At 35.2% G+C, this 26391-nt stretch overlaps 1 protein-coding gene and 1 long non-coding RNA gene across 3 annotated transcripts; one reads left to right on the forward strand and one right to left on the reverse strand.

The window, feature by feature from the left end:
* Positions 1–230: 230 nt before the first annotated feature.
* Positions 231–25549, reverse strand: LOC140960887 (uncharacterized). 2 transcript variants are annotated; one of them, XM_073419203.1, is made up of 27 exons: positions 25105–25549; positions 22034–22193; positions 21508–21600; positions 20965–21067; positions 20632–20803; positions 15871–16045; positions 15357–15485; positions 14654–15247; positions 13906–14544; positions 12225–12290; positions 10965–11069; positions 10658–10894; positions 9853–9900; positions 9566–9715; positions 7980–8144; positions 7821–7883; positions 6139–6249; positions 5968–6051; positions 5837–5884; positions 4962–5036; positions 4454–4549; positions 4020–4100; positions 3867–3938; positions 1775–1819; positions 1563–1646; positions 1368–1471; positions 231–802 (listed from the first exon to the last, which is right to left on the reverse strand). In XM_073419203.1, exons 1-27 carry the CDS (start codon positions 25308–25310, stop codon positions 709–711), a joined length of 3999 nt encoding a protein of 1332 aa, XP_073275304.1. In that variant the 5' UTR covers positions 25311–25549; the 3' UTR covers positions 231–708. The 2 variants fall into 2 exon arrangements, with proteins under 2 accessions (XP_073275304.1, XP_073275305.1); XM_073419204.1 differs by lacking the exon at positions 25105–25549 and having other exon boundaries at positions 21508–21581; positions 22034–22174.
* On the forward strand, positions 18503–20292 carry LOC140960889 (uncharacterized). The gene is made up of 2 exons (XR_012172271.1): positions 18503–19530; positions 19564–20292. It is a non-coding gene; the product is annotated as an uncharacterized lncRNA (long non-coding RNA).
* Positions 25550–26391: the final 842 nt, after the last annotated feature.

Genomic DNA, 26391 nt, shown 5'->3' on the forward strand with positions numbered 1-26391 from the left:
GTGAATTAAACCCATGTTCGTATGAATAATACAAGTTTGCTTGCCTCTTTTACAGTTTTACCATCGGAAAGATTCACAAACAAAAATATCTTTAAGATACATCATACTTTTTGAGTAGATGTCCAAATTAGCCACTATGACATATCAAACTTTTACTTTTGAGGGTGGGCGATTAAAAAATCCCAGCTTTTTCAAAGTTCGCAAAGTAATGGATCAGTCATTGAGGTTGCTGATAGTAAACACATGATGTATGGTTTCCCCCCTATGCATTTTGCGTATCATAATTCTTTTTGTGAAGTTAAAAAATAAAGATATTGACTATTTGTAATACTCCAAGAAGACAACTCCTGCTGCTACTGAAAAAACAACATAAAATTGGATACGGTCCAATTAGAGATTCCTAACTCGCCAAACCCCACGCATACCCCCTCCCTCTTCTATCGGAATCTCCCCACACCTTAAGACCCACCAAATGCAGATGAAAACTGCGAAATGAAGACTTGAGACTACCTTTCTATTTAAATCAGCTGCTCCAGAGCTCCTGGATAGGATCATGAATCAAAAACCGAGGCGATTTCCAGTGTCAGCACCCAAATGCAATGCTGACTTAGGCGGCTGAATGCGCACTTATATGCTGTTCTTACAGAAGTGTGAGACAAACCTCCAAATTTGCAGGCATCAACATTTGTTGCTTCCTCGATTTTCATTTCATGAATTTGGATCCAAGCCATGCAAAGATGATGTAATATGAGGTTGTTGCACTTGTGCTTCGGTCTCCAGGCCAAGAAACAGTGATGTTGACCTGTCACAGTTGCGAACTTATAATTAGCTTCAAAAGGAAGATATCAGAAATTTGGACAACAGGGTCATGTTTCCATTCAATAATTCACATCAATCAGCGTATACGGTAAGAAGAAGAAGCTAGAAAGCATCTTAATTTATAGATAACATTTCCAGTAGACGTGAACATGAAATATCGGTAAAACAATTAATAGATCTTATTTTTATAGCCAGGGAACTCATTCCCAACACTGAAAATTCTGTGTTTGATATCTTATGGCTTTTTCCCGACCAGCACAACAGGTTTTCTAAAAAAAATGCATCAAGTAAATAACATATTTTAGAACTTTCAAACCAACTCCAAACAGTCTTCCATGAACCATGATATAGCATCTCTAAGACTTGATGTCTTCGAAGTTCTATGCATGGTTCCTATTATTATTTCTATATGCACACTTCTTAGATGATATTTCCAATTTCTTCTGGTTTTGAACAGAAGAAAATCGTGATTGTGCAAGTCGAGGCTAACAAAGACCGAAACGCAAGTGTGAGATACAAAAAAATTGCTAACGATCAGAATCAATTACCTAGATATAGAGTTTCTAACACTTGACTGATTTGCAAAAGAAATCAGGGGGCCACGAAGATTTGCATGTTTATTCAGAGCACTTTCAAGCTGAGGTGTGGGTAGCTGCAAGCAAGTTTTATAGAGTTGGCGAGAAAACCAGGCAACAGGAAAAAGAAGAGAAACAATTTACACAAGCAAATTAACCAGATAATACCTGTAATAATACACGGAAGGAATGTGGCTGTGTTTGTGAGATGCATTTCAAGAATCCAACCCATAACTTCGGCATTCTCCATATCTGCGCCAATGTAATCATCAAATGAGAAAATTCTTTTGTAGACTCCATATAATCTTACCAAAAATGCATCCCATCATAATACAGAGACGGAAAGTTTCACGGAAAAATCTAATTTGTACTTGCTGTACCTGCCGATGCACAAGTTTGGAGAGAATTTCCATGACAAAATCGACCTGGAATTTGTTGAAATGGATTATTATTCAAACAATTTTCCCTCACCACAGAATAGTATTTGGTTGATAACGAAATGCAACTTGTAACACAAAAAAGAACTCGCGCAAACTGGATCCGATCAGCATATTAAAAGCCATGACAAAATTCAAACATGCTGAAATATGGCAAGCAGTACAAAAGAAGCCATTTTAAACATTAATTCAGTGACACGTCAAATATTGGAAAAGTTGGAACCAACAAATAAAGTGAAGGTTTAGGATTGGAACCCCGCAGTAAGAACATGACATGAGCCAATAAAAGCAATTTTGCCACAGAAAGATGGGAACTTTGAGAAACATTTAAAACACCGACATAAATGAAGACCAAACAAATTAGACATTTCTAAAGCAGCATGGTTTATGTAACTTGGGGCAAGTAACCATATCTTCGTTTCTTGTTTCTCTTTCGGTGTTTTTTAGAGGGTTTAAATTCAACTCTATACCGAGCAAAAGAATGACAATTGTAAAATTATGCACAGGAAAACCATGACATTTTAGCAGCGCCATAAAAAGCTAAGGCTAGAATCAGAAAAACACCTAAAACAAAGAGAGAATAATCTGTAAAGCTTCATAGATCAACTAACCAGAATAGACTCGAGCACAGGTAGTAGTCATAAACTCACATCCTTTATTTTCAAGAATTAGATTGGTTTTTAATATGTTCAAACTTGTAGCAATACTTTTTTCTTAACATACTCCCAATGTAACGCCCCAGATTCGACGACTGTCTCCACTGTACCAAGACGAGTATTTCCAACGTGCTTATGTCCTCACTCACACGCACCCTAGAAAACTTCCCAAGGGGTCACCTATCCCAGAATTGCTCCAAGTCAAGAACGTTTAACCTTAGAGTTCTTATGTGATGAGCTAGCGAAAAGAAGTCCCAGGGGGTCACCCATCCCAAAATTGTCCCAAGTCAAGCACCTTTGGAGTTCTTCTGTGATGAGCTTCAAAAGAAGATGCACCTTCTTTTATGCATCTTCTTTTCGGGAGCTCATCATATAAGAACTCCAAAGTCAAGCTTTTCGGGAGCTCATTACATAAGAACTCTAAAGTTAAGCGTGCTTAACTTGGGGCAATTCTGGATGGGTGACTCTCAGGGAAGTTTCCTAGGGTGAGTGTGAGTGAGGACATAAGCACGCTGGAAAGACTCGTCTTGGTACAGTGAGGGCAGTCGTCGAATCTGGAACGTTATAGTTGGTATCAGAGCCGACCTCTCTTAGTACGGTGTGGTTTGGGGACGAACCAAGCAGAAGCTTGTGGCATGTGAGGCCCAGGGCCGAAGAGGGCGGGGGTTATCGCCGGTGCCATGAGGTTGCACGGACAATGAGTGACTCCTGGCAAGCTTCTAGGCGAAGGAAACATGAATAAACCGATCTCACACCGGAATGAGAGGGATTCCAAAACTGTTCAGGTATGAACTATACAGCTGAAGAGAGCTTAAAACATTTGATTGGTACTACTCATATCATGAAGGTGCATCTTTTTTTCGGTAGCTCATCATATAAGAAATCCAAGGTTAAGCATGCTTGACTTGAGACAATTTTGGGATGGGTGACCCCTTGGAAAGTTTCTTAGGGTGCGTGTGAGTAAGGACATAAGCACGCTGGAAAGACTCGTCTTGGTACAGTGAGGACAGTCGTTGAATCTAGGGTATTACACCCAAACTTTGTCAATATTTTTCTCACTGTAAAATTCAGATGTTCTTATGTGAACTAGACATAAAATGATAATGTGAAACACATTATCAGTTCTGCCACTGCAGAAGCGTTCCTAAAGCACAAACGTATGTCTTTACACCCAAGGAAGTAGCCTGATTCAGCTTCAGCCATTAATCAAAAGGTAAGAAACAAACTGAAAACACGTATCTCATCAAAATGGAAGTGTGACTTAAGCAAAACGAGTAAAATATCTCATGGCAGATTAAAAAAACTAGCATTGTCCATTACAACCGAGTTCACTGGAAAAATTATATAATCAAATAAGAAGTTGATACAACTGCACATACCAGTGTTGGAAATGCATCAATTGCTTGGATTACAGTTCTCATGAAGAGCAAAGGAAGTGGAGTTCGATCAACCTAATCCAAAATGAGAAAAGTTAGTACAGTGCTAAACGAAATCTCTGGATACATGCTAATTGCTAAGAACCTATGGCATACCATCTGGTTTAGGGCATTTGAAAGCACTTGTTGTGTAAAAACCGTTCGTTGCTCAAAACAAGCTGAGCATGCATCTGTAATCTGAAGACAACATATTCCATTACTTAGAACAGAACTCTAGAATGTGATCATGGACAAATGAATTTAATCATTATCAGAGATATGTCTAGGAATAATAGTCTGGTAATTATACAGGAAAATAGAACATAACACTACAACGGTGCACCAGAATATGCATAATAAAAACTTCTGTGACAAATCCACCAGCATATATATCTGTTACATGTTTGTTATGTCCATCTTGTCCAACTCGAGTTTAAAGCTAATGACCAGTGTATATCAAATTGCGCAGCCTCCAGAAAACAAATGGCCTTGGGTATCAAACACAGGATTTTTTTCTGCTTATGAAAAGATAGTAGCGCTTAGATGAGCACCTTCTTGAGAGGGAGACCATCTCTCTCAGGAGAAATGTCATGGATTGCAACCAAGACTTCAGCAGGTGTCAAGGCAGGACCAGTATGGGCAGAACCCTGAAGACAAAAGTATATAGAGTAATCTTAAAAACATATAAACTGGTCAAAGTCCATCTAAACTTTGGAAAGAATAAACTTCCCCAAAAAAATTTCAAACATGTTCATGCGAAACAGCCAAGGTGGAAGATAAATACATCCTTTCACAGAACATAACAGATCATCGATATGTTTTTTCTTGACTTGAAAGCGATGATTATGCTAGGATACGTAAGAGTAAAAAAATTACAACAAGAGGATTCATGTTCTTTCACTTTTAAGGGTCCAAAGTCACAACGGAGGTGCCATGGTAACCTCTTCCTGTATTACGACAAATTATATGAAATCCAAGCTTCAAAAACTCAAAAAAAAGTTTTAAAGAAAAAGGAAAAGAACTGAGAAGATGGTGATTCTCAGATTCTGCAGCCAATACCTGTAAAACATGAGCAAGTGCTGTTTGAAATGCATCCATTGGAAGGTGAACAAGTCGAGGGAAAATAGGTAAAACCTGAATTCATACAAATAACAAACAAATTTACTTTTCAAATTCGTAAAAAGTAATGATGTTTTACAGCGAAAGAACAGGGAAACTAACTAAAAGAATAGCAACAATAAGTTGAAACCATTTCGTTGCAGAACTCTCCTAAAAGTACAATACCAAGGGGACTTTTGCTTGCGTTGACTGAGAAAAATAAGGAGAAAAATAAGAATGAACTAGGTTTCTCAGTTTTGAGGAGTAACAAGACTAGCAGAATTCAAAAGTTTGCAGTTCGCACCAATCCTCAAAGTGAATGGATCTTTTCATCTCTCTTGGAATTATACCTTTAGCTGTAGCATTTGTTTTTTTATTTATTTTACATTTTGGTATTGCCTTTTATACCAAGATTCTAGATTATTCATATTGAGCTATTATGAATCCTTCAATTTATGTTAGGATTCTAGCTTAATTATTTTCCTCACAGAGTTCGAAATATACTAACGATAGTATCTCTCATTATTGACCGAAATATTATACAGTCACCGTCAATATTTTTCACAATCAACCTATAATCTTCCATATCATCTGATCCTATTCTTTTTGCAAAACTGAGCAGAGCACAACCAAAATTTCCTGTTCACAAGTCTAGTTAATCATGTTTCCGAGTATAATATTTTAACATCCTTTCGTAAGTCGCTCCATGTATGGTGAATTGTGAAACAACATACTATGGCAAACTCTACTGGTTCTGCCAAGTAATTCATACTTTTGTATCCAATATATAAGAGACAAATAACGGGCTTATAAACATGATAGATAAAAGCAAAAACCTCATCTCTTGAAAAAGCTGATAGTATTGGTATAAGAATAGTAGCGTCCTGCAAAGAATAACACCGTGAGGACCAAAACATCAACAATGAGCAATGCGAAAAGTAGGCAGAAATAGGTGCTAGAATACTACCTTTAGTCTAGTCTCATATAAATGTTTGACAATCGCCACTAAATCTGGAGAAGGTATTGTCCCTTCGGACAATATATGAATCACCTTCATGTAGAACCAAAATAATGGTCAGCATTTTACGAAAGACATTTCAAGAAAAAATTGATGTCAGAGAGTAGAATGGGATAAAACCTGTGTCAGTAAATCTTCACTTCCTTGGGGTGGGTTAGATATTATCTGAAGCAATTCAGAATATGGTGACTCAAGAGCCCTTATAAGAATAGGAACATGACGATGCACAGCCTGAACAAGACAGAAATTCAGCTATTGGAAATGAACTAAACATAATCAATGAATTATTCACACAAACTCTAGGCAAGGAAAGCAACAACCATGGGTCACTAGAATCTGATTGACTACTTTCTTATCGTAACACGTGCTTCTTTGCACAAGACAACATCATTAGACCATTTTTCTTCATGGATGGGTAATTTTAGCATTTTTCGTTTGACTGGAATGCCACAGATGAAGTTTGGCAGCCAAATCGCAACAACAGTAAGCAGTGTTAGATTGATCAAAAGACTTGAAACCACTGACAGCTAAGCTTCCTGATCAGTTTATATGCGATGCATGACCTAAAAGAACAAGAGAAGATGCACCGCATAGAAATTCGACAAACTGCTAAATGCTTCAGATCACTGGTACGATTACAAATTAAAGAAATGAAGCACGATATGCAAATGGTTGTGGCATCTCATGCAACAGAGCATTCGCCATATTGTTGTGACGAGTTGTATCCTACTATGTCCCCTCTGAGATTGAACAGGAACAGGACTATTACTATTCTTTTGTAAATGCGTTTCTGTTACAAGGATTAGTACTAGAAAGAACAGGTCTACTACAACTCTTTTGGAAACGCGCTCCTGTTACACGGATCAGTACTAGTATGTTTACAAGATGCCAAGCCAGGAAGTTCCATAACTTGACGAAGTAGTCTTTACATCAAGTAATTTTCTTCTCTCTTTTTTGTATTTGTCCCTTCGGGCGAGAGATTTTGGTCCAGTTTCCCATGCACGTCTTTTTTTGTTTCAACAACGGCAAGCATCGTGTGGTCGATATAAAATAATTACAAATGCATATTGAGTCACCGCTATGTAAAGAACCAAAAAAATAGGTTTGTGTGATTCCTGACTCCATTAATATAAAGTTGTATATCTTTATAGTCTTTCTTAAAAATGGAATTTTATACACTTCATATCTCCCAACATGATAACAACTTTTAATAAAGTTGTATCTCATTCCAAAATATATTTCATCGTTATATTTTATTCCGATCTAATATTGTAAGTTACAATCTTAAGATATCCTATGGAGTTAAAAATATAAGAACTACGAAAAAATCTTATGACATGATATCTAAAATTAAAAATATTTCGTTCAAAAAATTAAATTAAATACATCACATTTTCCTATATAATGGCCAAATATATACTTACAGAAAACAAACCTAAAAATACTGAAAATAAAACTGAACTCCACCTTAGGGATTTCGAAAACCAAATGACATTCACAGCTCTTTATTTCTGTTCATCCATTAACACAATGAGTAAATAAATTACTCAGAGACGCTAATAAATTATCAAACCAGAACTGGTTTTGCAAACAAATTAGATGAAAATATGAGCATGATCAGAAAACCAAACATGCAACAGGATCAGAAATCCAAACATGCTACAGAAAGCGAGAGATAACCTCTTTATCTTATCCACTGTCACAAAAATGCAAAGAATGCAATAATTATGCTCTCCAGAGCACATACAGCCTCGTAAGAAAAGTTATTTTAAGCCACCATTAATAAAATAGCAGATAGAGACCTGCTTAACAGCCTTGGGGGAGTGTGTGTAATTGTCGAACACCAGTTGAAGAAGACTTGGTTTCTGTGAGGAAACAGAAGCAACGGAGTCAAGAATCATGAAGACCAAATAACTAGAAAATGTCATTCTCTTCAATTATCAAAGAAGCATCCAACAAACCTTTGAGCATAAAGCAAAAAACAAAGAAACGTGGCTCTGTGCTTGAGAAAATGAGATTGAAGAATCATTAGGAAACTGATCCTGTGAGCCCTTAACAGAGTCATTTTGAGAACTTCCAGCTTCTGAAACTTGAGAATCGCTTATGGATGTATCTTGGCTTTCCACCTAATACAAAATTGAAATAGCATCAATAATGGAATGATAAAATGTGCAACTTTAGCGACTTTAGCCATACATGCTACAAACACTAAATAAAATTCAGCTTATGTATGGAATGCCCAAAAAATACATGAAATGACACAATACCAAAAAAGTTTAAATATCTAGGTGAAGAATAGAAACTCAACACCTCCAGTGGAGCATGTACCAGGAAAATGAGATCAAGAAATTCACTTAACATAGAGCCCACCTCTGTAATAGTTTTTAGATGTACATCTCGTTGGACAGTGAAAAAGAGCATTGACCTTGCTCGTGCTAGTCCTTGAACCATAAGTAGACACAATTCATATACTACCAACTTAAACAGAAAACAAAAGTTTAAAATGCAGCAACTCGCGTATGTAAGAGCAATGTGTTTATAAGTTGTCGAACAGCCCATATTTAAAACTATGCAGTGATGATGTAAAGAATTAGTATATTTTCATGTACACTAGCATAAGTAAATTTTCTAAAAAGTCTAAGATATGACAAAGAGCAGTTCCAAACGGCTGTTGTCATTATATAAAAAGAAACATATTTTTACTACAAAGAAACATCATAATCACTGAATATTGAAATTAACAGAACAAGAATTAAAAAGAAAAAATAAAGAAATGGAATTGCACCGATCCCTAGCCCCTGAAAAGATGAACTTGATAGAATGATGAGAACTTGTCCGAAGGGTAACAGGCTTAATACAGCGAAAGCGAAGAATGCTCAAAAGTCTAAACAAACTCCTTTGGCTTTGTAGTTAACTACTTTTCATTAAATAAGTATTAACTTTTAAAGATGAACAGCTGATAAACTACATACAGAAATATCAACATGAACTGCATCCATTTCCATAGATGGTATGTTTTTCAGAGGGGTTGACAGAGCTCTAAAGGTAACTGCAAGGAAAAACTAAACAAAAGGCTCGACTATACAATTAAACCTCCAACAATAAATAATTAGAATTAGAACATAAGAGAGTATGTTTATATCAGTACTGATATAAGCAGACAGTACAGCTGAAGAAAGTCACTAGACCTGTCTTCGGCCATGCAGAGGAAAATCTAGTCATTTTATCTGCATTCACGAGTATAAACTAAATGATATCCTATTAACAAATACCTCTATTTCAGTGATCCAGTGAGAAAATTAAATTCCAAGCAAACTGCAGCAAAGGCAATCTTTAATTTCATGTTATTTTCTTTATTGTTTAGACTGATCGGACGCATTTGAAAAAAAAAAAAGAAGATATGAAATTATTTGTGCGGTATGTCAGTAAGAGAACAAAATGTAAATACTCAGAATACACATTAACAATCAAAATGAAATCACTTTGCTAGAAAAATAATTACAAGAGGGCAAAATACACGAGTTACAGAAAGATAAAATCAAATAACCTGTATTTCAATTTGTTTTTCAGGTACTGCAGCAGAATTAAAAATCCCTGTATCAGAAACACGCTCATCTACAGCTGCCAGGAACATTTTGGTTGCAAAATGCTCAATGTTTCCCGAAATGTAGCTAATTGCATAAAGTTTGTTGGCCACCTGACATGAGGAAGACACTTTAAATCAGATATAACACCTTCAATCCATACTTTTTCTATGGACTGCGAGTACTTTAGTGGTCAACCCAACACCAATTGTCACTGTGCCCTTGAAAAGAAAGTGGCTATTTGCCTTACCAAGCGAATGGCTTTTGCACGAACATCGTCCTTCGAATGAACAGCACACTACACCTCACAATAAGAAAAGTTAGAATTTGGCACAAGTTTCCACATATACAAAGTTAATGTATTCCAGGAACTGCAAGTGCAGATGTAGCTGACAAGCATGATATAATGTACACATTAAGCTTCTTATCAACTACTGCATGCATCAAGTCTATTTGATATAAATATTCACAACCATTTCTGCAGAGATAGAGGCAACTAAACAAAATAATGAAACAGTTGAACGTACATAAGATTCATTTCATGCAAAAAAAATAGCGAATAAAAAGAAAAACATAACAAATTTGAGACAGAATCAAGAATTGTTCTAAGAAATTATCTAATAAAAAAGAACAAGACAGGCGTAAAATCAACAATTCTTCTGAATCATTAAATTTTCTTTTGCATCCCCACAGGTTACGAATAGTTGGGATTCTGATGCAAAAGGTTATCATCCAACTAACTTCTACCCTTCCAATTATTTCAAACTCCTCCACTTAGCATCATCCACAATTTTGTGAGGATAGTCAGTTACAGCAATTTTCATTCCATTCCATCCAGAAGCAGATAGTTGAACAGAATAAATCAGTTTTAGGATGAATGCTCTATATGCAATGTATGCCAAGTGCCAACTATTCCAGTAGAATGGCAGTTTTATCCAGGATTACCAAACAAATCAAACGAGAAAAAAGGACAACAAAAAACTCACATCCGTATGAACGCCATTGAAATAAAATACCAAAAATAGCTTAATAACGCAATCTCACACTGAGAGTACCTTCAAAGCTATATCCAAGCATGCTTGACGATTGGGTGGCCGCACCAAAATTAAGCTCCATGCTGCACCAAGACCCTGAGTGACATGATCACCATCACGACCATCTGCCTCAGAATGACTCTCAGTACATAGATCCTCCAGCAGCCCCAACACAGAGTCAGGTATAGAAGGAACTTCAACAAGAAGTCGGCTAAAAGACTTGTCAGATGCTGGTAAATTAGCTACTAAAGCTTTCGCCTGTAATTTAAGTTTAAATATTACTACTTTGTACACTGTAGCAACAGTTAAAAGTTAAGAAACTTCGTACCAATCCCAGAAGGAATTTCTCATATGCAATGGCAGCAGATGATGCTGAATCTGAGATCACAAGAGAGTGCAGATGATAAAGAATATGCATAACCAACTCGTGTCCCTGAGAAAGGAAACCAAAGAGAGAAAGATGAGGTAATAAAAAACGGATAACGAGAAACTAAGACTTTTAACACTTCATCCTTTATTTTCAAGAAGTCGCTACTGTAAGGCGAGAGGTCATTTGAGTCGTCGAACAACAATTTGGAAAAAAAAGATAGCTGGATAATCTCTAAGTGTCAAAGAAATGATACTGGAGAATATTTTACAATAAAGTAAAATTTCAGTTAGTTTATTATGGGATGAATCCCAAAGATTAAGATATATGAGCTTTTCATGACCAACATGCCAACAAGCTAACAAATAGATCCAACACAAAATTTAGGTGATTGAAATCTATGATCAGTAGGCATATCATAAAATAAAGGATGTGACTCTGATTTTGAGTGAGATCCTCACGCCACTTACACTTCGTAACTGAGAATTGAAATAACTTTAGATATGGTCGCAGCTAAAAAATGAAAGAGAGTAAATCTTTCAAAACAGATAATTTGTTTGTTAGGTAATAGTGATTTTCTAGGCAATTAATATACTCACACTCAAATCTCACATTGCCCCAAAATGAATTCATGCTTCTTTTTCTTTTTTACAATAGTATTTTCTATTCTTTAAAATAACTTTCTTTCCAGAAGTATCTTTACATAAATTATTGATAACACTCAACTTTCAACCCACTATTGTTTAGAGTAAAATATGAAAACTCCATACCAGGTCAACACAGCAATTTCAAAGTAATTTGAAGGGGTGTCTCATTCAGTATAGAGCTTTTAGCAAAGGCAATATATGCATCAACATGCAACAACATATCATGTATCATCTATGATAATGCAAAATAATGAGTTACTCTGACATGTACATAAAAATAAAACAAAATGTAATACGTAAGTAATGAAAATAAGTTCAGAAGTCAGAAAGTTTATGCATCTTTGTAGTACATATAATTATACATTACAACATAAGTAATGGTTTAACATGCTTATCTATCATGGAGTTTAAGGCAAGGCCACTAACAAAAAGTTAATATCATTCGGAAAGAAAACAGCAGTTGGCCCATTTCTCAAATGAAAAAGGGACTAAAAATCACAGATGGATAAGACTGCATATATCAGTTAATTTATGGCTTGCACCAATCACAACACATGCAGAGGAAGAAAGAGACCTTTTGTCGATCATAATCTGAGATAATATATTTTTGCACCATTCCAGCGACATCATTGACATCAGTCTACAAAATCCAGATAAAGAAAATTCAGAATAGACAATAGAAAACAGTCCTGCACAATATACAACATTACGTGCAATCAGTCTGTAGAAACAACATCCTGTACCAAAATCAGATCCATGCTGAATGTTCAAAAATAATTAAATCATGGCAGGTTCAGGTCATAACATGGAATTGGCAAACCAATAGTTTAAGACTCGAAGATGGATAACATACAGACGAATTACACAATTGTACATAGCCAAGGGCTTTGAGAGATCATCATTCTTATTCCAGAACTAACCCTATCTTGAAGGTAATGTTGCCAGGAATACAAATCTAATTGCGGAAAGTAAGGCACTGCATGCAAGTCAATCAAGTCTGAACTAGTATTTTTCGGTTTAAACAAGATATATTCTTCCATAAAGTGCATCAAAATGAGTTGCAACCCACTTAATATTGAAGTATTCTTCCTGAGAGCGAGCAATGATAATTCTTTTTTCATCAGTGTCGTCCACAAATTTTGTATCTTTCATCAGGTATAGAATCAATTTCCTCCCTCGACCATTCTTCTAATGGATGACAGTCTATCAACCCAGAAGCCGTACAAAATTGTCCAAACCAGCAATCGTCGAAACTCTGGTTTTCATTATCTTTAACTCTATTATCTGATATTTTCCATGTGAGTCTTAACTACCAATTGATGAGTTTATTTTATTGGCAATTTTATTTTGTCTCGTCTCTTTCTTCAAGGATCCTAATTGGATTCTGACATATTTTACATGATTGGAGTGATATCCATATTTGAACTGTAGTAAATACATCCACTATTTAACCTAAATTTCATTTGGATTTATTATCCCATTTCAAATTGTATTTCTCATGTTGAAACAGTTTTTCTTCACCAATATTGTAAGGGAATCCCACGTTCTCTATTTCATTCAACATGAACAATATATTTTCTGCAGACACACCTTAAAATTTTCGCCTTTTTAGGCGACCGGTTGGCATAAACCCCCACCATTCCAAAATGTATGCATTTATATGAGAGTGGATGTATTATATATATTAATTGAGTTTATTGTTTTCATCATTTTGACACATAGCATAAAAACAGAAATATTCTTCATATGAAAGATTATGAAACATAATTCTTGGTTCACTTATCCGCATACATTACAAATAAAAGTGTTGGCCATATCCAACTGAAACCAATATTTTCGAACTAGATTGAATCCTCAGTTGTTTAGATGATAGTTCATGCTCCTTTGGGATTCAAGGTGGGCTTGAAAGAATATAAGGATTGCTCCTAAATTTGGTCTTAGCTAATGATGAAAGCAAGTTCCTGTTCAAGGCATCAGTGTAAAAAAAAAAAATAATAAAAGTAACTCTCTAATTACCCAATTCTCAACGCATAAAATCAAAACAAATTTCACTATTGAAAAAATATAAAAGCACAAAATCAAAACAAATTTCATCATTGGAAAAAAAACAGGTGTATTCCTGCAAACATTCTCGTTCAGCACATCTCAATAGGCTTGTTTGAAGTATAAATATTGACATAAGCCACGCCTATGAAAATCGAAAGCATTAAAATCTTGTGATATAGAAAAGTAAATGAAAGGATCTTAGGCCCTACCTGGGCAAACAATCGGGCAACCAACGCCATTTGTGCATTCTTAGAATCGATTATCTCCAAACTAGGGTACAGATTAATTATCCGTTCCAGTGCCACTTTCTTCACCTCTCTTTGCTGCTTTTCAGTTAGCTCAATAAATTGGGGAAGCACTGGCAACAGTGTAGATGCAATTTCAGATATTTCAACATTTGAAATATTGGGTGGAAGCTGGTCAGTGTCTTGTGATGATGGGGAATAAGTGCCATCTGGAGGAGCAAAATCCAGTGGTACAGCCCCATGAGTGTCATCAACTTTGCTGGCAGAGGATGGCAAAAGATGTGAAGCATTATTTATTTCCCCACTCGTAATAAATTCCATGGCTTCCATATCTGGAACTTCATCTTTCAAAACTGATCTATTAGCTTCTGAGATTGAAGGGGTTTCAGATGGATTTGAGATAGTTTCAACTTTGGGAACCAGAGCGATGGAAATACTTTCAGAATTAGACGGAGGTATCAATGACAGTGGACAAGAGGAGCTAGGAACATCTAAATCAGACTGTACAACATGATGGATAGGATCAACATTATCTTCCATATGAGATGACGGTGTCACATCTACAGGTACCATCATGCGTCTTGGATCAAGGCGACGAGGATCCTGGACCATTTATCAAATATTAAAAGATATCTGGGAACAAACTTACAGTAATGAAGAAAACATGAAGAGTAAAATGGCCCATAAACTGTTCTACTTTTAAAAATCTTACCCTTCGAGGATCACGTTTGGAATCTGCAGAAAGATTGGTGGAAGTGGACATATCTGAAAATGGCAGGCTAATCATGTTTGATAGAGATGCAGATACTTCTGAAGGGCCTAAAGTTGGTAAAGAAGTAGTCAAACCATTTGACGGAGATATCTGAGATAGATCGCTTGAAGCATCGTTAATACTGTGAGACAAGTCGCTGAATCGAGACAAAGGAGGTGGAGATTTTGGCAAGTGCTTCATATTCATTATAACAATATCCGAGAGTAAATCCGGGTGTATGTTGGATATAAGAATTTCCAGAGAGTCGATCCCTCTTTCACCTTCTGCAATTAGAGCACTAATCATAGCAATCATTTGTTCAACAGGACTCAGATTATCATCTATCACAGAAAGTTTAGGGGAGATCCCATTGACAGGGTCCTGTCCAGCATCATTGAGAACAGCATTTGCTGCTGCAGTTGTGTTACGAGGACCATATCGAATTCTCTTAGAAGAAACATCCTGGCAATTATTCTGATCATCATTCTCCATCGGCGCCAACCTTTTCTTTGTCACATCTCCTGCAATATGCGACTGATTTGGTATCTGATCATCCTGAGAAAAAGTCCAGATTACCACCACAACCGCAAACAAATATATAGAACCAGTAATTCATCAGTCATGAGGTAAGACCACAACATTCAATTTATTGAACAGATATAACCTTATTCAATCTCAAATCTCGTGATGCACGCTCATTGTTTTTCATTAGTTTATCCATCTGTCGGATAGCTTGATCGGCAGCTTCTCCAGCATTCATAGCTCGCAAAGCCTTCAGCAACATTTCCCTCGACTGTTATAAAAATTATATATTCAATGTAAGGATGGCATAACAGGTAAGTACTTGTGTGAAATCACTTTTGTCTAGATCAATTAGGCACAGGGGCATGAAATTCTGGACTACAAATTTATTCTTGTGGTTGGTTAAAACAGAAAAGTTCCCACATTTTGAAATGGATTTCCTGATACGTATGTATCCATTCATGATTATAAAAAGGCAACAGTATAGAGGACTAATTTCATTTCTACTTCCTGTATGTTGCTGCATATAAAATAAAACCGTAAATGAATGCAAGAGCTAATGGTTGATAAATCTGGCATTAAATAAAATTATTCAATTGAGGATCCACAGAAGTACATCCAAATTCACTGTAGCCACTGAAGCAGTAATATTTTACCTCGACAATGATTGGATGTGTACACCTCAAAAATCCTAAAAATGCAGTTCTCAAAGAAAACTGAATGCTGACAGTATGGCGACCCTTCACCATCTCCCAGTTTGGATCCAAATCAAGCAGTGCAGTAAGGATAGAATTGTAGTACACAGGCCTCTTCCGTGCAATTGCTGCAAGACTGAAAACAAAGATCTACTGTTAGATCATGTATAGAGCTGAAGCACGTGCAACAAAAATAAAAATTTTCTAATGCTTGCCAACAGAAAATAAGAAGCGCCACAAATAAGAAAGCATCCACCAATTAAAATTATAACACCCATAGAAGCACAAAGAAAAAATACAAAAACATTAGATTAGATACAAACGAAAAAAATGGAGGATGATACACATACAGAAATCCCTAGGTCAACGAGTCAAGATGAAAGATAAGACCATAACACAGGAAAAATAAAACAATAGTGACATTTTATTATCAGAATAAAGCAATAGCAATAAAACACAGACAAGCCGAAATTATCTACAGTTTTTATCCCATTCAGTAAATTTTTTAAAAGATATCATTGTTTGTTTATAAAGAACTCTCTTCTTCTACTCAAGCTTCACTTTGACAATTAACTCCAGTTCACAAAACAGACAGCACGTGACTGACATCATCTTTTTATGCTTACTAAACTTAAAAGAAAAAAAATGTATGAAGCAAAAGCTAAAAAAGTAAGATAGACTGTTGAAAAGCAGCACGGCAGAAGCCCAACTAGCTCATAAAAAAGTGATTTTTACCAAACAAGATAAAGAAGCAAATTTTGAATCTCACAACTGAAATGCCACCCAGAAAAATCATGTCCTATTCATATTTCTCTCTGAGAAAATTGATGGTCCAAGTATAAGAAAAGGACAGATCATCGTGACTTCTCATATTTTCCAAATGATTTACATAAAATTTTGAACTATCCAATGAAGTGTTTCATACATAACATGTGAAACATACATGTCTCTCTCCCAACAAAAAATGCCGGATATACTCTCTTGGACTGCAGAAATTGATTCACTTATTTTAGATGTTTGTAGGAATCAATAATGTGAAGAAGACAAAAAGTAATCATCTCAATGGAAAGGCAAATGCCTACACATACTATCACATGGATAAAGAAAGTAACACATCACTTTTGTCACTGATCAAATGGCGACCAAGATGACCAGCATGACATCATGGCACCTGATAAATCACCATACTGGTTGCCATGAGACTTCAACAACCACATTCACCATCAGACCAAAAAGAAATAAAGAAAGACATTAGATAAGAAGCAAAGGTAGTAATCGTCGGGTCTTCATCTTAATCCAACCCAAAAAAATTTAAAAGAATTTTGTGCTATTTGGGAAATGAAATTCGGCCACGGATTTTAAAAGTTGTAATATTCAATTAAGTGATGATGTCCAAACGATATATGAAAAAGCAAAGAAGGTACAATAATGGTTGAAAGAGGAATAAAAACGAACGTGAATGTGACTGTGTATGTGAATGGTTTTTGAACAATTGAGTTGAATGTGAGGTTGTGTTACTTAAACTATTTAAAGCCCAACTGGAAAGGTCAATGCTTCATCCTTGCCAACTGAACGACAACCATATTTTATTTTCCAAAAATTGTGGATACTGTGCGTACACTACCACCACCTTCAGCAAATGAGGTGCCAAGAGAGCTTAAACAACAGGAAGACCTTTACATAGATCAGTTAATATTAAGTTCATCCTCATGATTACTCCACAAAAGAATTCCACTTGTGCCGTGACCGACTCCTCAAAGGGACCTATCATGAACTCCGTCCACTTTCAGCCAACACACAACGCTTACATCTTATCTTTCTGCCAGACCAAGTGCAATATCATCAACCTTTCCAATTGCATGACCATCAAATTCGATGCTGTAACATACAATCCATTTTCTAAAAAAACAATTACTTGACGAGGATGTCAGTTAGCTTCCTCGTCAGTTAGTTTTAGGCTTAGAATGTTGTTGATTTAATGATTAGACATGACAAGCCTTCATAGAACACATTGTGCACACGACATTGACTAAGAAAAAACCCATGAAAACTGAAAACGAGCAGCAGATAACACTAAGTTGCTTCTTATACATGAGTTAGAAACCTAGAAACAAAATAAATGAAATAACACCACGACGTCTAGCCAAATGGCCAAATTAGAAGAATATTGCAGTAGAATACTACATTACCTACCACAAGTAAATTGTCAAAAATTAAATGCCCGTTGGCTAAGTATATAAGCAAGTTAGCACGTTGAGAGGATGCCTTTAAGGCAGAAAAGTGTTGGCAAAGTTGAGCTTGGTCGGGTGCACCAAGTCAACTCGACGGAACAAAATTTTAAAGCAAAGATTAATGGGTTTCAGATTCTCCATCAGCTCCAAACATTTTCTTGATATGCTGCATTGAACTAAGTAGTCTGATTAAAATGATGTGCCTGACAGTACAATAATGTCATTTACATTTCCATTGTACTAACAGTTTGATCTCTAACATGATAACAACCCATTCAAAAGTGCTCAACAACATCCTGTATCTTACAACTGTTAGCATCAAGTGTTCCACCTTTTCTTCAATTCCTTGAAGATTGAGTGGTCAATCGACTTAGTATTGATGTTCATCATTTTCGTTTCCACTTACTATAGGCATTAAATGGCACTGCTCACAAAAACTACTTCACTACACTCCAGACCCCACGTCACAGGGAATCATCAAGGAGAGAAAAAAGGCTTTATGCGCTTCACACAAATTGCTCATCTCGCTCAATTTTGCAGTTGGGGGATATCATGCTGCCAATAAACATTAAGTGTATCACTTTTAAAATTTAAAATCAAGATAAAACCCTCAGGGGTGTTCTTCCCATAAGAAAAGTAAGCAGGCTCTATCAGGCGAAATTTTCAAAACAGTTCAAGCCAAATCTTTAGCCCAAGAACAAGTGCTAGTTCCACATGGATTAGATAAGGGATATAAATACTGACAACAAAAGAAAGATAACATGCATGACAGAGCAAAACCTTCTTGCAACAATAAAATGAATACTAGCCGAATATGACTTATTATAAAATTTCATGGCGTTTAAATCATCTAGTCAAGAGTATTTACAAGCCCCACATACCGCAACTGTATGTTCATACAAAATTCAAGCTAAAAAGATGAGGTGTTTTGTATCAAAACATTTACAACCAGTGGTAAATGGACCCTATCAACCGCAAACGTTGTTGACATCGGCTAACTCCTACTTCTCTTATCTGGACCATCAATTCAGCAGTCCCTGGCAAACTGCTATTTAACTCCATTGCTAAAACGCGGCACAGCATGCTGCACTGATAGCACAATAGGCTGTAGAACTTTATCACAGAAGAATTTTCCAAGCTTCAGTGATCCCTCCAAAATCTCAATTATATACATCTAAAAACAGGTCATTGTAGGGAATTACCAGATAACAGATTATCTCGTAGCTTTAAATGCAAACAAAATTCTAAATGAATTATATTTCCTTCATTATTCAACAAAACAGCATAAGCAACAAATAACTAAAACTTTAGTGAGGTACAAGGGTAGCAGGTTGAACAGTTTTCGCTGAATCTGCATTGCACAATCACAAAATCAGCACACGTTAGACGAGTGACGAATCAATACTGGATGATTTATCAAGAGTATGCTATCAAACCAAATCTTTGATACACACCACAACCCTTAAAAGTTCAAAGTCGTGGTAAATGCAATATGAATCATAAAGAAATACAATGCAAGCTGTGACACCCAGTCCAAAACAACAGATTAGACAATACAGCCGTGAAATAAAAAAGCACGCAAAATTAGAGGTCAAACTGAACGTTGATGTGCCTAAAAAGGTTGTAAAAGTAACAGATAACATGAAAGGGATCAATAAATAAACACCTTACTGTCCTCCAAGGAAACATGGGGATACACACGCAAACAATTTGCTGAGAAAAAATTTTTAATTGCATAATTGGTATTATGGTATTGTGTTCGTGATGCCTTCTCCTTTTCCGATGAATTCAAAGATCCAAAACAAACTTTGTCTCATACTTATTTGCTTGTTTCATATTTTACCGAGCAAGAAAACAAGGTTTCATAGTATAAACCACAATTATCTTCAGGAAAAGAATTAAATCAAATTCAAATCAGGAGAATCATGTGTTTCGATTCCACAGAAGTTATTTCAACCATGCATACAGTTCAAAGTTTTCAACAAACCTCAAATGCATATCACAACCTATACAATAATTAATAAGTAGTTAAGTACATATAGAAAACAAAATTTTTTTGGTTTCATTATCTTCAGCATCCAGAGTCACAAATCACATTCTCAAAACCCAAACGCTTCTTTCACAAACAAGCCACAGTAAGCAATCTCCTAAAGGACATAAGCTTTTCCAGTGGTAACCGTCATAGCAGCAGATGAAACCAGCCAACATGTACTCATGTTTATTACCAACAAACAATAAGTATTACGGCACTCAAATCTGTTAAGTAATGCTCATAACCTCCAATTAACATAAGCAGTCCCACTTCAGTTGGAAAGTTAAATATGTCCTTCAAAAGATATTCCAATTAAGGTGGAGCTTATCACTTTTTAAAAATAATGATAATAATGAATAAAAAAATATTTTAGAAGTCAAAGTTTTTTAAACTGCCCAAGGGAATTAAAGAACTATTTACAAAAAGAGAGGGAACTAAAGAATTATTTACAAAGCTCACCTATTAATGACAGTTATCGTCAACGAACCAAGGAAATTACTAGCTGACCGTAGCATGTCCAACAAGATGCCCAAATATCTAGTCGCATCTTTGACAAAAACTGACGGATCAACAATAGGATGACCATCAATGATCCATGAGATATTGAAGTCACTTCCAGGTCTTATCATGACTACAGGAAAATAATCAATGGAAATATTACAATTACTAATCAGAATCTTAAAAGCATTTTGCATGATGGGTTAAAACAGCCCCATTAAAAAGATAACACGGAAATTAACCTCAAAAAGTCAAACACACCCATGTTTATAGTCATCGATCGAAATGGATTACCTTCTGGATTGAATGTTTCAGAATCATTTGAATGAAATGTGAAGTGTAAAACATATTTTTCCATAAACTTTATCGCCAACAACTTTGGACCAACAGTACCAACCTACAAACAAAAATGCAGGAAAATTTTCATGTAAAGCACGTATTCAAGAACAATCCAACATGAAAGGCAGGTTACAGAACAATTCATTTGCCATTGATGAAGCTGTGAAATGTTCTGATGATTTCCTCGGGGAAGGTCAGATAGAGCAAACAATATATAATGTGCACTTGCAAGTAAACCAGGGCTATGACAATGTGAAGTGTGAACACCCTGAAATCATCATTCGCATTAAGGTCCCCCAACTAATACAATTCATCTCCACCATCTAACTCTTGATGCTAGATATCAATGTACTACTTAGGATAATCTTAATCTTCAGCATGGTGAAATCCCCAATAATGCTCACCCCGAACAAATGAAAATGATACATATGCACTAGTTGAAGAAAGATTGTGATTATTGCATCATAAACTACATTGCACCTGCAACTTGATAAATACCTCAAAAATAATGTCCAAAATAGCATCCTTAAACTTCATCATCCAGGTCCACAGCTCTTCAAGCCACCTCTCAACTATACCATGCCGTTGAAACTATAATTTTTAAAACACAGTTTTAAAGTTTCATACATAAAAACAAAACTAATCATTCCCCGAAATAACAGTAAGACAAGGAAAACAATGAAAATAAAATGCAAGAATTGAAAAAAGAGGTCGGTCGAACATGATACTCAGTTCATATTGTATGCTATACACAAAATGAAATTTGTGAGTTGCCTTCGAGTCAGATATATGCTCCTGCACTAACTCATATGAATGTGATCTTTGTAACAAAACATGAAATCAATGTTACTCATATGTCTCACAATCACTACCAACAGCACAGATTCCAAAGAAAAGGCAATGAACTTAGAATAAGAGAAATCATGAGCTAAAATTAATGTAACAGGTGACATATAGGTCAATCAGGAAGAGAGAAACAGATGTGGTCACAAATCAACACACTCATTCACAGTGAGAAATAGACCTGAAATGCTAATTCCTCCAATGAACGATAAAAAAATTTTGTGCCGGCGATAATAGCTTGCTTTGAAAGCTTGGGATTATTATCTTTCAAGAATGTTAATAACACAGGTAAAAATACGGACAGATGCTCCATTGTTTTTTCTCCAATCTCGTCAATTACCCTGTCAACCAAGCTCAACAATGTTAAGAATGCTGAAACAGCTTCATTGACAGTTACCAAGTAAGATTACGTACAATTAAGTGTAAACTGCAAAACAAACACAAGTGAGCATCTTTAATGTGAACGGGCCTATTTCAGTCAAAATATGTCCTCAAAAGGGAAAGATTAGAAAGACAATGATTGTTGCTTTAAAATCTAACCCAAAAAATAAGATGAAAAAATTAGAAAATCCAGGGGAAACAACAGATAATATTCCTTTAAAACCTCCACTACCCGATATATACCACTTGGTAAAGTTATTCAATTAATATGATTTGAAGAAAATCACTACTGCTTAAACGAACATTCCAAAGACCGAATTCGCTCTAGGGGAAACAAGCATAAAATTAACAAGATAAGAAAATAAGCATCCCAACCATACAGAGTGACTCACAAACTAATAGCCTCACCTATTCCTACCAAAGAAAAGTCTCATAACGAAAAATAACTTGCTTCAGCATTTGAAATGGTTGGTGTCTGCTTTCAAAGCTTATCATAAAATTTGTAAGAAATAATTAGATATTTAATATTTAACATCTTCCTGCATAGACTATGACGGAGTACCTTTCAAAAACACATTTGGGCCTCCAAAACAAAATGTTGAGACGGATCATTTTGTAAAGTTCTCTACAATTTTTCTTCAATTTTAAGAGAAATGGCATTATTAAAATCAATTTTGAAAATCTAAACATAACCTTTAAAAACATAACCCCAAATTCCATTTAACATAGAAGCATATAAATATAGGTTTCCATAAATAATCTCAGTTAAAAAAACTTATATAAAGGGTGATTATTGAAATAATTACTACAAAAAATTTATCAATAAGAAATTTAATTAAATTTAGAAGTATATCAAAAAATATTAATTAATTTTAGAAGTATAGGGTCACTAATTAGTGGGAAGTAGTTTTTTCCCTAAAAATTTGCTGGAATTTTTCTTTTTAACTAAAACAAAAATAAAAACAAATAGAAATTAATTTTTTCTGAGGCTCGCACAACGGGCCATTAGCTCAGTGGAAGAGCACACCCCTGATAATTGCATCGTTGTGCCTCATGAATGGTTCAATGTGTTCGGTGGGGGCTGTATAGATAATCCAAGGCTTATTAGCATGGCGTGGTCCTCCTGTTCGAATCGGGGTTTCAAACCAAACACTTCTAATCACAAAAAGTGTGCATTATTGCTTGTAATTGTATTAACAACCACATAACAGCCAGAGGCTTGTCTCTCTAGAGACATTGACTTCTTGTGCAAAGTGAAGTCCACAAGAAAATACAATGTGACTTAATATTACAAATGAACAGTTGGTCCAGGTCCATATTTCCAACACCGGGCTAGGAATAATGAATAAACCACAAACTAACCTTATATAAACACACAAAGTAAGTCCTCTCTGAACATGTTCATGTTACGTTTGTGGGTATTGGGTAAAAAACACAAGCCATTGCACATTGGTGAACCAAAATAGCAAAATTAATATCCCGGGGTCAGAATTTAGATGTTTCGCCTCCATTGGAGGTCTCATAGGTCAAGGACCCTTTGGGTCTAAAGTTTGGCCAAATTAAACGTGTTTCCAGTCAGTTTTCAAGTTCTTTAGTAAGTCCTACCCATAAAAATACATTAACATTGGTATTCAAAAGTACCTGATAATCCTCAAACCGCACTGATTCGCACGTTATGAAATCACCTAAATAACTTTTTATGTGCTTTAAAATTATTTCAAAATAACAGTAACAACATTCAAAACATTCATGACAAGTAGCAATCTTCTTCTTTCTTGTACTCTTTCTTCACTTATAAAAGTTACATGTGTCAATAACAAAGGTGTTCAGAAATCGAACCAAACTGTAAAACCGAACCGAACCACATGAGAATCAGTTTTCAATCAAACATGATTTGGATCCAAATAGTTTGGATTGATTTTCAATCAATCACGGTTTGGATCCACATGGTTTGGATCGGTTTTTCAGTTCATTACGGTTTGAACTGGTTATAAAATCAACCAAACCAAGTTTTAGTCTTTTAGAATAACTAAACCGAATCAAACCGATTAATCGATATACAAAAATTATGCCATTGATCTTGTTAATTTAATATGCGTTTTTGGGATATAAAAATATTTTATTAGATTTTTGTTTATGTTTATTATTAGTCTTGCAAACAGTCCAATTACATAGAGAATTTATTTGTTGCAGATTTAAGTCAAGATAAAAATAATCATAAAACTAAAAGTTTAGGTAATAAATTTCACAAATCTGTAACATGCACTTTAATTTATGATATCTTAGTTATAATCATTTTAATCTATAATAAATAATAACTTTAACCCCGCCTCTAAGTTCTATCTAGTGTCAACTTCTATTTTTTTCCAAATAAACACCTCGTGCACTAATTAACTATGAAACTCGAAACCTAAAATTGATTATCCAAACCAAAAACTTGGTTTGAATTGGTTTGGTCATTAATATTTTATGGTTTGGCTTGAATTTTATCCAAAACCCAAAAAAAAACAGTAGATGAACAGCACTACTAGTCAATAAGGGAGCCATCTCTGCTTAAATTTGATAACTGAGAACCACAATCTCAATAAGTACTCGTAGGTTCCATATAAAAACAAATAGAAACGGTTGCATTCATAGAAATTTCGATTTGAAAAAAATCATGTCAGACCCTTAATTACACCTGTAATTTGCATCCACAGCCGGAGCAAGGAAACCATAGTTCCAATCATGATAACAGGCTTATGTAATTGGAAAATTATGTTAAAGGAAATGCAGTGTGAAAAAAGAAAACAGGTATAAAAAAAATAAATAACAGATCGAAAAGAACCAGATATCGGAAGAAATTAGCTTCTGTATATAGCGATATCTTACTCAATGAGGTACTTTCTAACAAGGGTTTCGGGGGAAAACTGAAGCTCAAGCAAGAATGGATAAAGATCAGCGGCGTGAGAAGGCTCAACGGACAACAGAATATCTTTGGCCTGCTTCAAAGACGAAATCTTTACAGCCAAATCCCCATGATTATTCGCAGCCGCCAACAGTGGGAGAGCCTGCTCCCGCACCGGCGCCACAGCCATGTCACAATTGGGGGAAAGTGATATCAAGAGGAATTTCCCAGAATTCTGCAATTGGGGGGCTTCTTTTCAATTGGGGGTTTCCTAGGGCTTTGAAAATTGAGGGGGGTGACGTTCTAAACTTGTAATTTTGTTGTTTGGTGCAGTAATAACGAGACCAAGTTCGAAGGCTCTGGGGGAATTGCTAAATTTATTGACGAACGACGACACCCAAGTGCGGAAGCTAAATTTATATAGATAAATCGAAGTCAGTTTCAAATAATTTTTTTCCATGTTTGAATTGAAATATGTGTCACTGTAGGGATTCGACTAGTGGATGATGATGATTGCATAATTTGGTTAACGTCCATGGGAACATCCAGCTTGGAAAGTTAAAATTCGTGCAATTTCAAGAATCTTTCCTCCATTTATCGGATGAACAAATTGTATGATTTGATTTGTTAGTTTTATTTCACCGTGAGAAGAAGTAAAATTTGAACTTTATCGGTCGGTGAGTTCTTTGTTTTGTCGATTATAGGCGAAGTCATGATTTAAATATATATATATATGGTTGACATCAATTCCGTGTTAGATGGTGAAATTGTGTGAGTATTCGATTAAAACCAAACCGATTTTTTAAATCGAATTAACTTAACCTTTTTTAAAACAAATCGAACTAAACCGGAAAAATCGGTTATTTTGGTCGGTAAACCGAATCAACCGAATTATTTGAGAATTTTTTTTAAAAAAAAAATAAGTTTTAATTAAAAAAATTTATGTAAAAAATGAATTAAATAAATTTTATTTTTATTTTTAAAAAATATTGTAATTTCTAATTCTATCGTCTAATAAAATTTTATTAGGAATCTGTAATATTTGTATCCTTATAAGTTTTCTTAGAAAATCTAATATTATTTAAAAAAATTATAATCGTTCGGTTTGTTTCATTAATCGAAGTTTTATATTAATACTTGAATCGATATTATAAAAAAAACTAATACCGAACTTGTGAATAAAATGAATCGGTTTTTCAAATTAATTCAGTTTGGTCAGTTATTTTGGTTGAAATCGATATCTTACTCACTCTAGACTGTGATTGATGTAT

Source organism: Primulina huaijiensis, chromosome 16 (genome assembly GCF_012295235.1).
Source record: "Primulina huaijiensis isolate GDHJ02 chromosome 16, ASM1229523v2, whole genome shotgun sequence".
Classification (NCBI taxonomy): domain Eukaryota; kingdom Viridiplantae; phylum Streptophyta; class Magnoliopsida; order Lamiales; family Gesneriaceae; genus Primulina; species Primulina huaijiensis.